A 14,336-nucleotide genomic window follows, 5' to 3' on the forward strand; every position below is an offset into this window, starting at 1 on the left:
CTGCCCTCTTAGGTAAGCCAGAGTCGTCACGTTTGCTACAGACCCCTCCATTCTCTATCACTCGCCTGTCAGCTTCACCCATTTCCATTACTGCTTGGACCCTGACTTAGGATACTGCTTGAGTTTTGTTTTGTTTTTAGAGACAGGGTCTCATTCTGTCACCCAGGCTGGAGTGCAGTGGCACGATCATAGCTTACTGCAGCCTGTAGTCACATGCCACCAGGCCTGGCTAGTTTTTAAATTTTTTGTACAGAAGGGGCCTCACTACGTTGCCCAGGCTCATCTCAAACTCCTGGCCTCAAGCAGTCCTCAGACCTCATCCTCCCAAAGGCTTGGGATTACAGGCATGAGCCACCATGCCTGGTCTCAGAGTGATCTTTTTGAGCATATGTTTCCCCCACTGGATGAGCACAGTGTTTGGCACCTAAAATGTAAACAGGATTTTTTAAACAGGAAGTTGCCTATTCTAGTAAACTTGGCTAACAGTGCATGACAGGAGTGGGAGGGGCTTTGTGTAAAAAAGACCCACAGGCAAATCTTAATCTCCGCTGCTTATTAATACTAGCTTCCTCGGTCTGACTGTTTCCTTATCTGTAAACTGAAGTCAATAGCATCTGCTCCACAGCATTGCTAAGAAGCTCCTATAAGATCGGGCATGGAAACCCAGACAAAACGCCGAAGTTCCCTCCTTCTCCAAGACGGAAGATTGGTTAAGTTGAAATGAATTTGGGTTGGAATTAGGAAGAAAGATTTTAAGAGCTGAGGCCACATCTTATTATGTTTGCACAGCTAGAAGTGCTTAATAAATATTTAATAATGATTATAATGATCATTTAGCTCAATAGAATATAATTATACAAATTGTGAAAATAAAATTATGCCAGGCTGTCATTACAGATAATGGCCTGAATACAGGGATAACAAGGGGCACACCAGAGCCCGTTGCTGTGATGGCTGCCAACAGGCAGGGAGCTCACAGAGCTGCTGAAGGGCTCCATGCGGGGGTTGGGGGGCCTGGCAGCTAGAGAAAGGGGTAGGAGGAAGCAATCTGGGCCAAGGGGAGAGGCTGGTGGGAGGTGCATTGTGCAGAGCCTTGTGGTCCAGCATGGTGGGCCCATCCCACAAGATGATGGAGTGGGAAGTCAATGGAGAGTTTTCAACAGGAGAACGGCAAGAGTTGATATATGATTTTAAAATGTTTTTATCATGGTAAAATATAATATAAACATTACGATTAACATATACATTAACATATATATGAACATTATTGTTAATGAATGTTAATTTTATTATTTTGAGACAGGGTCTTGCTCTGTCACCCACACTGGGGTGCAGTGGCACAATCACAGCTCACTGCAGCCTCTACATGTTGTACTCAAGCAATCCTCCCACCTCAGCCTTCAAAGTAGCTAGGACCACAAAGTAGCTATACACCACCACACTGGGCTTTTTGTTTGTTTAAGACAGAGTCTTGCTTTGTTGCCCAGGCTGGAGTGTAGTGGCACAATCTCAGGTCACTGCAACCTCTGTCTCCTGGGTTCAAGCAATTCTCCTGCCTCAGCATCCTCAGTAGCTGGCATTACAGGCGCCCACTACCATGCCCGGCTAATTTTTTTATGTTTTTAGTAGAGACGGGGTTTCACCATGTTGGCCAGGCTGGTCTCGAACTCCTGACCTCAGGTGATCCACCCGCCTCGGCCTTCCAAAGTGCTGGGATTAAAGGCGTGAGCCACCGCGTCCGGCCCTTTTTTTTTTTTTTTTGAGATGGAGTCTCGCTCTGTCACCCAGGCTGGAGTGCAGTGGTGCAATCTTGGCTCACTGCCACCTAAACCTCCCGGGTTCAAGTGATTCTCCTGCCTCAGCCTCCCGAGTAGCTGGGATTACAGGCGTATGCCACCATACCTGGCTTTTTTTGTATTTTTAGTAGAGATGGGATTTCACCATCATGGGCAGTCTGCTCTCGAACCCCTGACCTCAAATTATCCACCTGCCTCGGCCTCCCAAAGTGCCGGAATTACAAGCGTGAGTCACCACGATTGGCCCTAAAGCAAAAAATTTTTTTTGAGATGGAGTATCCCTCTGTTGCCCAGGCTGGAGTGCAATAGCGTGATCTCGGCTCATCTCAACCTCTGCCTCCTGGATTCAAGCGATTCTCCTGCCTCAGCCTCCCAAATAGCTGGGATTACAGGCTTGTGCCACCACGCCCAGCTAATTTTTATATTTTTAGTAGAGACGGGGTTTCACCATATTGGCTAGGCCGATCTCAAATTCCTGCTCTCGTGATCTGCCCACCTTGGCCTCCCAACGTGCTGGGATTATAGGTGTGAGCCACCGCGCCCTGCCTAAAGCAAAATTTTTAAAGGAAAGACTGAGGCTACATCTCTGCTATCTGCCAACCGGATACAGGGATTATGCAAATTTCTTCAAGGAACACAAATCAAGTGGAGGGAGTAGCTGGGATTACATGTTGGCCAGGCTGGTCTCAAACTCCTGACCTCAAGTGATCCGCCTGCCTCAGACTCCCAAAGTGTTGGGATTACAGGCGTGAGCCACCGCGCATGGTCTTGTTTTCAAGGACATTGTTAGAGCTGGAGGCGCATGACTGAGAAGGAGGCACGTCACTGAGAAGGGCGAGGTGCTATGGAGCAAAAGGGAGGAGATGCTACCTCGAGATCAGGAAGCTGGGACTGCCCCTGGCCTGGAGCCCAGGAGCCCACACTCGCCCCCGAAGGACTCCAGGGCTGCCACTGTTGAGCAGAAACTTAGAGTGAAGCCGCTCAAAGCTCCACATGTGCAGGTGGTGATCCCTATAACCCCACTGCAGTCCTCTACCCTGCAGCCAGCAGGCAGATAAACGAAGCTTCTTCCTCCCACCCCATAGCGATCTTTCACAGGGGCCTCCAATTTGCACAACCTACCCAGAAGCCAGCTGACAGGGCATTCTGGGAAGTGCAGAAAACTGCCTTGCACCACCCTGGGATACCCATGAGAATGGTGCAAGGTACTGTCGTGAAGACAAAGTGAGCCCCTAAAAAACAGAGCTAACGACAGGATGAGACTAACTCACTGAGCTTTTTCCAGAGCCAGGAAGTTCTCAAGGACAACAGTCTTGAATTCTGCCGTCTTAGGTTTAAAGCTTCTTTTTTTTTACATTTTTTTTCTCTTTGTAGAGATGTGGGGCTTGTTATATCGCCCAGGCTGGTCTCAAACTCCTGGCTTCACGTATTTCTCCTGCCTCAGCCTCCAAGTGTTGGGATTACAGCTGTGAACCACACTGGATTTTTTTTTTTTTTTTTTTTTTTTTTAATGGTGAGCACTTCTTTTCCAGTCTGAAGATTTCCTGCTTGGCTTCTCTCTCTACTTCTCAAATGATTAATGACTGCAAACATCACCTGCCAATTCTACAAGCTGAGCTTCTCATCCCTATTCTCTCTCCTTTCCCTCCCTCCCTTCCTTCCTTCCTCCCTTCCTTCCTCTTCTGTGCTCTTCCCTCATGTTAACCCATCCTGTTCTCACACATACTCAAAAGAGAAAGACAAGCCATACAAAAATAACAGCCAGCTAGGGAAACAAAACATCTAACGGCTTCAAAATATGTCATCACTATGGCTTGTTTCCTGTGTGGACCAAAGGACCCTCTTGTGTAGCTGCTCTTGTGTAGCAGTTCCCTGCCCCTCTTTTGTGAATGTCAACGGCTTTCCCATTTACAGAGGCAAGGCCGAGAGGGAGAGGGAGTCTGCAGCTCCACCTCCAGCCTGTGCAAACCGCCAGGAGTCGGCTCTGCATAAGGCACAGTGCCATTTGGTCATCACTCAAGAACCAGTGTGTGCTTTTAAAGTGGATCTGCTCCCTTCAAAACTTTTTTTTTTTTTTTTTGAGAGTCTTGCTCTGTTGCCCAGGCTGGAGTGCAGTGGTGTGATCTGTGCTCACTGCAACCTCCACCTTCTGAGTTCAAGTGATTCTCCTGCCTCAGCCTCCAATGCAGCTGAGATTACAGGTGCTTACCACCATGTCCAGCTAATTTTTCTATTTTTAGTAGAGAGGGGGTTTTGCCATGTTAGCCAGGCTGGTCTGGATTTGTTTGTTTTTGAGACGGAGTTTCTCTCTTGTTGCCCAGGCTGGAGTGCAAGTGGCGTGATCTTGGCTCACTGCAACCTCTGCCTCCCGGGTTAAAGCGATTCTCCTGCCTCAGCCTCCTAAGTAGCTGGGATTACAGGCGCGTGCCACCATGCCCGGCTAATTTTTTGTATTTTTAGTAGAGACGGGGTTTCGCCATGTTGGTCAGGCTGGTCTCGAACTCCTGACCTCTGGTGATCTGCCCCCCCCTCGGCCTCCCAAAGTGCTGGGATTACAGGTGTGAGCCACCGCGCCCGGCCAAAAATAAAATTTTTGTAGAGATGCTGCCCTGTTATGCTGCCCGGGCTAATCTCAAACTCCTGGGCTCAAGCGATCTGCCCGCTTCAGCCTCCCAAAGTGCTGGGATTACAGGCATGCACCACCTCGAGTTCAAAATTCATTATTTTCCATGACTCTTGGAATGAAAGTCAAACTTTTTACCCAGGGCCAGAGCCGGTCCCACCTACCTTGGTAACCACACCTCCCAGCTCTCTGCCTCCCTCACTAAGCTCCAGACACACTGGCTTTTCAGTTCCTCAAACTGCCCAGGCACTTTCCTCGTCAGGTGTTCTCCCTAGAGCCTGACTTGTCCCGAAAGCTCATCTTGTCTCAGTCTTTCTGTATGAGTGGCTCCTTTTCTTTCTTCAGATCTGGGCACAAATGTCACTTCCCAGAAGGGCTGCCCTATCACTCGCACATGGTTTTGTTTCCTTCGTAGCTTTCAGCATTGGAGGTGTATTGTTTTTTTTTCTTTTTTGAGATGGAGTCTCCCTCTGTCGCCCAGGCTGCTGGAGTGCAGTGGCGCGATCCCGGATCACTGTAACCTCTGCCTCCTGGGTTCCAGCAATTCTCCTGCCTCAGCCTCCCGAGTAGCTGGCATTACAGGTGCCCACCACCACGCCCAGCTAATTTTAGTAATTTCAGTAGAGATGGGGTTTGACTATATTGGTTGGGCTGGTCTCGAACTCTTGACCTCAGGTGATCCACCCACCTCGGCCTCCCAAAGTGCTGGGATTACAGGCGTGAGCCACAGCGCCCGGCTGGAGGTATTCTTACTTATTTTTCAGTCTCCCTCAGACCTGAAGGTCAGCTCTAAGAGGGCAAGGACCATGGCAGCCCTGCTCACTGGCTGTACCCTTGTGCCTAGCAATGCCTGACATGTATTTCTGTGCTCAATTATTTGCGCCAGGACCTCACGTCACAGTGGTGAAGAAGACACTACACTTAACACGCTCCAATTCAAACCTCTGCCAAAATGTGCTCCCTGTCTCAGTAAAGGGCTCTTTACCAAGGCCTTTCTGATATCTCAGTAAGCTGTGCTGATACTCCACAGCAGCTCCCTCTTGAAATCAGACCCCAAACCCTACCACTTCCCATGATCCTGGCAGAAGTTAAGTTGGTGGCCAGGAGCGGTGGCTTACGCCTGTAATCCCAGCACTCTGTGAGGCCGAGGCGGGCGGATCACGAGGTCAGGAGATCGAGACCATCCTGGCCAACATGGTGAAAACCCGTCTCTACTAAAAATACAAAAAATTAGCTGGGTGGCGCGTGCCTGTAATCCCAGCTACTCAGGAGGCTGAGGCAGGAGAATTGCTTGAATCGGGGTGTTGGAGGTTGCAGTGAGCCGAGATCGCACTGCACTCCAGCCTGGCGACAGAGCGACACTCTGTGTCAAAAAAAAAAAAAAAAAAAAGTTAAGTTGGACCCCTTACTCTTCCAAGGGCCTCCCCACTCATTCAGAGCGAATTCTAAGGTCTCCACGGCCTTCCCTGGTCTGGCCCCTGACCATCTCCTGCCTCTCTCCTCCCAGCTGCTGTCCCCTTGGTACTGCCGGCCTCCTGAGGGCCACGTTCCTGGGTTCTCGTAATCATCTTCTACCTGGTCTCTGTGATTCCGGCCTTACGCGCACCCACGCCCTCCCAGCCGGCAGCTGCAGGGATCCTTTTAAAACTGCCCGGGACTCCACTGCTCAAACCCTACCACCACTTCCCATTTTCCTTAGAAAAAAAAATCCAACAGGACCTAGCCCCGGGCTGCCTGTCAGACCTCGGCGAGCACGCCAGGCTCTGCACACCGTCTCTCGGAGCAGTCCCGAAGAGGCCGTTGCCACCAGACTCCGGGACCTCCTCAGGGCAGCTCTCCGTCCTCCACCCCGCAGGAAGGCGCTTCTCCCAATCACCCCGCGGCGCAGCAAGCCTGGCCCCGCCGCATCGCCCGCGCTGGACTCTGCTCTTCCACCGGTCGCCTGGCTACCGGCGCAGGACGCATCCGCTGTCCGCTTGGTCGTCCCCCCTGGACTTTGTGCTTCAAGAAAGCGTCACTTTTTGCCCACGGCGGCACGCCCGGTCCTAGTACAGCGCAGGCGCTTAACACACAGCACCCAGCCACGAGGCCCGGAGTCAGAGGGCTTTGCTTGCCCATTCACAGAGCCCTCACCCGCGGATCAAAGTCGTATTCCGCGACCGCAGCCCGGAGACTCCCGGGAGCGGCGCGGTGCGCCCCGCCCCCGCCAGGCTCTCGGCTCCCGGTTCCGCGCCGGGCCTCGCACTCGGGGGCGGTGTCCGAGCGCCGGCGCATGCGCAGATTGGGGGCGCGAGGCCTCACGGAGCTCGTAGTTTCCCGGACGGGCCGCTCCCGGCCTCGCGGCCGCGCCTCCCCACACTACAACTCCCACGGGGCAGCGGGCGCGGCTCCCCGTACCCACCAGCTGGCCGGGCAGGGCAGCCACTTCGCGGTCGGGCCCGCCGGCTGCGGGCACCCGCGCGAGGGGCGGGAAGATGGCGGACGTGGTCGTGGGTAAAGACAAGGGCGGGGAGCAGCGGCTCATCTCCCTGCCTCTATCCCGCATCCGGGTCATCATGAAGAGCTCCCCCGAGGTGTCCAGCATCAACCAGGAGGCGTTGGTGCTCACGGCCAAGGCCACGGTGAGGGGGCAGGGCGGGGGTGTGGGCCGCCCTTACCCCTCGCGCCCCGCCCCGCCGGGCTCTGGGCACTGCCCAGTCCCCTTAGGCCCGCGCGCCATCGGCTGCTCTTGCCGGGCTCGTGCGCGCCCCGCTGTCCGCGTCCCACGCCGGCGCGCGCTTCGGTGCCCGCGCGCCCCCACACTTTCTCGCGCGTCTTCGCCCCGCCCACCCCTCGCCGCTGCCTCATGTTCTCCAGTTTCTTCGCCTCGCCTACCGCGCGCCTCTCCCGCCCTTTGTCGCCTTCTTTCGCTCCGCCCGCCCCTTCCTTCCATGCGCACCTTCGCCCCGCCCACCCCACTGTCCTCCCGCCGTTTCTCTCGCGCTTCCATTCGGCAAACCCGTAAGCTCCCGCGTTCCTCTGCGCGCCTTTCGTCCCTCCCACCTGTGCGCTCACGTCCTCCCTCGCGTGCGGCGCTCAGTTTCCGGCCCTACCCGTGGGCGTCGGCGCCTAGTGGCGCTCTTCTCATTTGGGTTCTTTGGGGGCTCTTTCACCCGCGACTCCCTACTCCCGGCCTGCCTTTTTCTTGTCACTGGACTGCTTCGTGCTTTGAGGGCCCTAACTCCTCCAGTGTCCCGTGGGAGGGGCAGCCGGGCGCTTCACCCGCGACTCGAGGCTCTTTTCCCGCGGGTGCGGTGCCAGCTCCAGCGATCCGAGGCTTTCGAGCCCTCCCGCCCGCCACACCTGGGGCCCCTCGTCTAAGAGGCAGCACATACCCCAACCAGAATTTAAGGAAGTCCGGGGAACTTAAGTTTTACAGCCTGTTTAGCATCCTCCTGGCTGCAAAATAATTTAGTCTTTTTTAAAAAAAATTGCATCTCGATAGTGTTAGGCCAGATGTTTTCCTGTTCTGACACTGGGCCATGTTTCAGCTACACAGTTAAATGCTTTAGCTTGTCTTGGATTCTATTTTCCAGTCCCTACTTGTAGTTAAGTATATGATGTCCCTGCAGTGTTGGACTAGAACTAAGGGAAGTGGGAAATTACAGGTTTCTTGCCCGCTTTATGTCAGAGCCATGTTTTCCTAGAGCCCAGGGAAATAATTGCATATTCAGCATTTCATCTGGGGACATTTCTATTTTCCTATACAATTTCATTCTATTGGTATTAAGGAATGAGGATTTATGCAGGCACTTCTGACCCGTTATTTTATTTTTTGAGATGGAGTTTCCCAGGCTGGAGTGCGGTGGCACTGTCTTGCTCACTGCATCCTCTGCCTCGCGGGTTCAGATGATTCTCCTGCCTCAGCCTCCTGAGTAGCTGGGATTACAGGTGCCTGCCATCACACTCGGCTAATTTTTGTATTTTTTGGTAGAGACAGGGTTTCACCATGTTGCCCAAGTTGGTCTTGAACTCCTGACCTCAGGTGATCCGTCTGCCTCAGCCTCCCAAAGTGCTGGGATTACAGGCGTGAACCATCACGCCCGTCTTTCTCATCCCTTATTAACTGAACTAGATGCATTGAAGTCAAAACCTTGAGAAAGAGGCTCAGTTCAGCCTCTGTAAAAATGAAGACTTGGCCCTGCTATAAGAACTGGGGTGCAGGAGGGAGAAGATCAGTTCCGGTTGTTTCATTAGGTCTGAGGGTTGTATGTCAGTTCCTAGAATAGAAAAGTTTTGGCAGAATGTAAGCTGTGGTCACTATAGTTGTAGGTGAACCACCTTAGAAACAGTGTATGCAAATAGAAGACTAAAAAGGTATTCCTGAGCCAAATAGAATTTTTGAATGGCTTTTTGCTACTTTCTATTTTTTTCTTTTTCTTTTTTTTTTTTTTTTGAGACGGAGTCTCGCTCTGTCGCCCAGGCTGGAGTGCAGTGGCGCGATCTCGGCTCACTGCAAGCTCCGCCTCCCGGGCTTACGCCATTCTCCTGCCTCAGCCTCCCGAGTAGCTGGGACTACAGCCGCCACCACGCCCGGCTAATTTTGTTTTTTTTTATTTTATTTTTAGTAGAGACGGGGTTTCACCGTGTTAGCCAGGATGGTCTCGATCTCCTGACCATCCTTGGTCCGCCGTCCTTGGCCTCCCAAAGTGCTGGGATTACAGGCCTGAGCCACAGCTCCCGGCCGCTTCTTTCTTTTACTCTAGAGGTTGGTCATTAAACAGTTACGATTCATCTTTTTCGTAAGTTAGACATCTAAAATAAGCCTCTGGAAAATGCCTGCTTCTCCGCCAGTTTTGATACTGGCTTTGCTTTCTTTCTGACCTCATGTTTTTCTTTTCCCCAGTGATTTCTTTTTCTTTTTTCTTTTTTTTTTTTTTTGAGACGGAGTCTTGCTTGATCACCCAGGCCATAGTGCTGCAACCTCCAACCTCCACCTCCCAGGTTCAAGCGATTCTCCTGCCTCAGCCTCCCGCTGGCTGGGATTACAGGCACCCGCCACCATGCCCAGCTAATTTTTGTATTTTTAATAGAGATGGGGTTTCACTATGTTGGCCAGTCTGGTCTCAAACTCCTGACCTCAAGTGAGCCGCCTGCCTCAGCCTCCCAAAGTGTTAGTATTACCAGCGTGAGCCACCACGCCTGGCATCCCCAGTGATTTCCTGTAATTTAATTTGAGAAACCAAGAGAATCTTGGTCTTAATATACTTTTAAGCCTAATTAAGGAATCAACAATGTAATTTTAAAAATTAAGCTCTGTGGTACATTTTCAAAGCACACCTTTCATTTGCATTTTTCATTTTGTTCTAGGAGCTCTTTGTTCAATGCCTAGCCACCTATTCCTACAGACACGGCAGTGGAAAGGAAAAGAAAGTACTGACTTACAGTGATTTAGCAAACACTGCACAGCAATCAGAAACTTTTCAGTTTCTTGCAGGTACTTAGTCTTTGAAACATTCTGGTTAAAAAATGATTAGTAATCAATAGCTCTTTCCCCACCCCTTGCCTCCCTTCTGCTCTCACGGAAAATTAGACTTTTTGCTACTTTTTCCAAGCCGCAAAGTACTATGAGCTGTCACAGGAAGATACTTTTAGTCTTCTCTGTTTGAATGTGTTTGTCATGTGGTCCACCTAGAACAATAGTGAAGCCAACAACATTCACAAGATGTGGGTTGGCCGCGTATGCTGGGCAGTCCTTTACTCTCTACAGGGACCCTTCCTGCCACTGAAGGGAAAACTCAGGGTGGGTCTACATGGCTGTAGTTAGAGCTTAAGTCTACCCTGGGGCTAGCCTAGGCTATCTCAGGTAGTCGGGCAGGGTTGCTCATAAAAGCAGCTCATAGAGACACCATGGTTTGTACTCACTGGACTGGAAAGAGGCCTATAGCGTTCGTTGGGAGACAATGCTAGTTTCTTTGATATTTTACCCAGAAATGCAGCCTGAATTTCATCTTGTTTTGGAACCTCTTATAGAGGTCAAAGCAGGAACTAGTACATTTTGAAATGTGCATTGCTGTGTTCATAGTCTACCATAACCAATTGCTGATGTACGCTTTATGTTTTTAAGATATATTACCAAAGAAGATTTTAGCTAGTAAATACCTGAAAATGCTTAAAGAGGAAAAGAGGGAAGAAGATGAGAATGACAATGATAATGAAAGTGACCATGATGAAGCTGACTCCTAAACCGAAAAAGTGCTTTAAAAACCAGCCTGGCGAGGACAGCCCTGGACCCTCTCCACTGTCTCTAAGTAAACACAGCACTGCCCGCTTTTAGCGTCTTCACTTCTTCACAGACTTCCAGTGCGTGGTATTCTTTCGAGGTATTCTTTCCAGGCCGAGATTGAGCACCTCATGTACCTACGCCACAGACAGCCGGAGGGAAAGCGACCCAGACAGCAGCCCCTCCTTGACAGGCCCACCCTGCAGCTCAGGCACCAAGAAAACAGCCGATACTGGCAGCCATTGCAGCTCCAAACTGCAGAGGCAAGGCCAATTTTAACTTTTCAATTTACAGTCGATTTTGAAGAGCTTCTACATATCGGTTATGTAAATGCATATATGTATATTTTGGAATCAGTTCTTATAAACAGCTCGATTCAGTTTTAGCTAAATTTATAGTTTAGGTAGTATGTTACATTTGAATTTTTGTCTTAAGAAAAGTTGACTGTTCAGATATTTTTCTACTGTAAAGAAATATACTTTTCTATTAAAGATCTGTACATATTTTTACAGTAAAATGCTTTATGGAACTAGTTTTAGAGCCCTCTATGGCTTTAAGGCCTTGCTTACTGCCTGCAAACTTTGAGAAATTTAAAAATAAGCATTCTAACACTTTTATTTCCACAGAAAAATTCCAAGTCAAATTATCAAATCAAATACAAAAATAAGTCTTACCTCTTGTATAAGCATGTTGTACTAAAAAAAGAATTTTGAAACATTTTGTATATTGAAGATCTCTCTCATCTTACTGTTCTTTGCTTTAAATTCCTGGCACTTCTTTTTACTGTCTATAAGAGAAAACCTATCATAAGCCCAATTTTTTTTTTCCACCTAGGGTAAATGTTTGGCTCCTCTCATTTCATTATTATTATTATTATTTTTAAAGACAGATTCTCACTCAGTTGCCCAGGCTGGATTGCGGTGGCGCTGTCTCAGCTCACTGCAACCTCCGCCTCCCAGGTTCAAGTGATTCTCCTGCCTCATCCTCCCGAGTAGCTGGGATTACAGGCGTGTGCCACCATGCCCAATCTATTTTTGTATTTTTAATAGAGACGGGGTTCACCATGTTGGCCAGGCTTGTCTCAAACTCCTAACCTCAAGTGATCCACCTGCCTCAGCCTCCCAAAGTGCCGGGATTACAGGCGTGAGCCACCATGCCTGGCCTTCATTATCTCTTTTTTAAAAATAAAAAAGTTTATAATTTACATTCAGTAAAATCACCCTTTTTAGTGTCTAGTCTGTGAATTTTGACAAATGCATAGTTTTGTAACCAATCGATAGGACAGTTCTGCCACCCAGGACATTCCCCTCTGTTCCCTGTACTTAGTCTCTTCTCCTGCCCCCTAGCAACCACTGGTGTTTTCTGTCCCTCTTGTTCATTAACATTTATTTTAAAATAAAATATTTTAAAATCTACTTTTTGGTGTACAGTTCTGAGTTTTGGCAAATGCAGTCAAGTCACTACCACCACCACAATTAACAGCTGTATCACCCTCCAGTAAATTCCCTGTGGTCAGCTCCTTCCCCACCTTTTACCGTGGCAACCGTCAAGCTATTCTCTGTCCCTATAGCAGGTGTCATCAAATTTTTTTCTGGAAAGGGCCATGCAGTAAATAGTTGAAGCTTTGTGGGCTTTTATAGTCTCTGTTGCTGCTGCTGAACTCAGCTGTTGTAGCACGAAAGCAGCCAGGTAATTACTAGATGAAGGAATGCAGGTGGCTGTGTTTCAATAGAGCTTTATTTCTGCAAACTGAAACTTGAGTTTTGTGTAATTTTCATGTGTCATGAAATACTGTTTTCTCCAACCATTTAATAATGTAAATACTTGTTAGCTTATGTGCCATTAAAAAATGACTTGATTTGGCTTACAGACCAGTTTGCTGGCCTGTCTTTTCCAGAATGTCATATAAATGGAATCATTCAGTATGTAGCATTTGAGTCTGCAGTTGTTGTGTTTAGCAGAATGCATTTGAGATTCATCCGTGTTGTCACAGGTATCAGCAGTCCATTCCTTTATATTGCTGAGTAGGATTCCATTGTATGGATGTATCTGTTTATGCATTTTCCAGGTATATGGATAATTACCCATTTAGATTGTTTCTAGTTTTGATGATTGTAATTTTTTTTTTTTTTTTTTTGACAGGGTCTCACTCTGTCACCCAGGCTGGAGTGCAGTGGCATGATCATGGCTTACTGCAACTTCCGCCTCCTGGGTTCAAGCGATTCTTGGGTCTCAGCCTCCTGAGTAGCTGGGATTACGGGCACGGCGTCACCACACTTGGCTCATTTTTTTGTACTTTTAGTAGAGATGGGGTTTCACCATGTTGGCTAGGCTGGTCTCGAACTCCCGACATCAAATGATCCGCCTACCTCGGCCTCCCAGTGATGGGATTATAGGCATAAGCCACCACACCTGGCCTTGATGACTATAATTAATAAAGCCCTATAAGTATTTGTGTACAGGGTTTTTGTTTGTTTGTGTTTTTTGAGATGGAGTCTTGCAAACTCTGCTGCCCAGGGCGGTGTGCAGTGGCGCAATCTTGGCTCACTGCAACCTCTCCTATCTAGGTTCAAGCCATCCTCCTGCCTCAGCCTCCTGAGTAGCTAGGATTACAGGCGCCCACCACCACACCTGGCAAATTTTTGTATTTTTAGTAGAGATGGGTTTTTGCCATGTTGGCCAGGCTGGTTTCGAACTCCTGAGCTCAATCAAGTGACCCGCCCACCTCAGCCTCCCAAAGCGCTGGGATTACAGGTGTGAGCCACTGTGCATGGCCTGTGTACAGGTTTTGTGTGAACACAGGATTTCATTTTACTTGGGTATATGCTTATGAGTGGAATGCAATACAGACGTTTATAAGAAGAAACTGCCAAACTGTTTTCCAAAGTGGCTGTGCCATTTTGCAGTCCCACCAGTAGTGAGTTCCAGTGGCTCTGCAGCCCCTACAAAAATTCATGTCAGTTTTTGTTGAGTTTTGAGAGATTTATATATTCTTAATATAAGTTATTTGCCTGATGATAGGAGATTTGCAAACATTTTCTCCAGTCACTTTTCATTCTCTTTTTTTTTTTTTTTTCTAGACTGAGTCTTGCTCTGTCACCCAGGCTGGAGTGCAATGGCACGATCTTGGCTCACTGCAACCTCCACCTCCCAGGTTCAAGTGATTCTCCTGCCTCAGCCTCTCGAGTAGCTGGGATTACAGGTGTGTGCCACCATGCCCGGCTAATTTTTGTATTCTTAGTAGAGATGGGGTTTTACCTTGCTGGCCAGGCTGGTCTTGAACTCCTGACCTCAAGTGATCCACCCACCTCGGCCTCTGAAAGTGCTGGGATTACAGGCATGAATCACTGCGCCCAGCCTGAAGCATTCTTAAGGCACCATAAGTGTCTGAGATCCGATCATTCAGGGAACACTCACCCTTTCAGTTCCTCCTTGAACCGGGTGCCAGGTTGTTACAGTAGCTTCCTAAGTGGTTTCCTCACAGTGCCTACAGCCTTTCCTCTTTCCACCTTGCATACTGCTGTCAGATTATCATCAAAATGATTTTATGAAGATGAATCTTTTGCTCTCGCTTGCAAGTGTTAAATCATTACTGCTTCTGGCCATTCAGTAAATGATGGTGAAATAGCGAGAATATAACAAAGGCCATATCAAG

General features: G+C 49.0%; 1 protein-coding gene across 1 annotated transcript; it reads left to right on the forward strand.

Annotated features, from left to right (window-relative positions):
• The first annotated feature begins 6,660 nt into the window (after positions 1 to 6,660).
• CHRAC1 (chromatin accessibility complex subunit 1) lies at positions 6,661 to 12,096 on the forward strand. The gene is made up of 3 exons (XM_003954439.6): positions 6,661 to 7,040; positions 9,769 to 9,895; positions 10,526 to 12,096. Exons 1-3 carry the CDS (start codon positions 6,894 to 6,896, stop codon positions 10,642 to 10,644), a joined length of 393 nt encoding a protein of 130 aa, XP_003954488.2. The 5' UTR covers positions 6,661 to 6,893; the 3' UTR covers positions 10,645 to 12,096.
• The last annotated feature ends 2,240 nt before the right edge of the window (positions 12,097 to 14,336 follow it).

Source organism: Pan troglodytes, chromosome 7, assembly GCF_028858775.2.
Source record: "Pan troglodytes isolate AG18354 chromosome 7, NHGRI_mPanTro3-v2.0_pri, whole genome shotgun sequence".
Taxonomy (NCBI): domain Eukaryota; kingdom Metazoa; phylum Chordata; class Mammalia; order Primates; family Hominidae; genus Pan; species Pan troglodytes.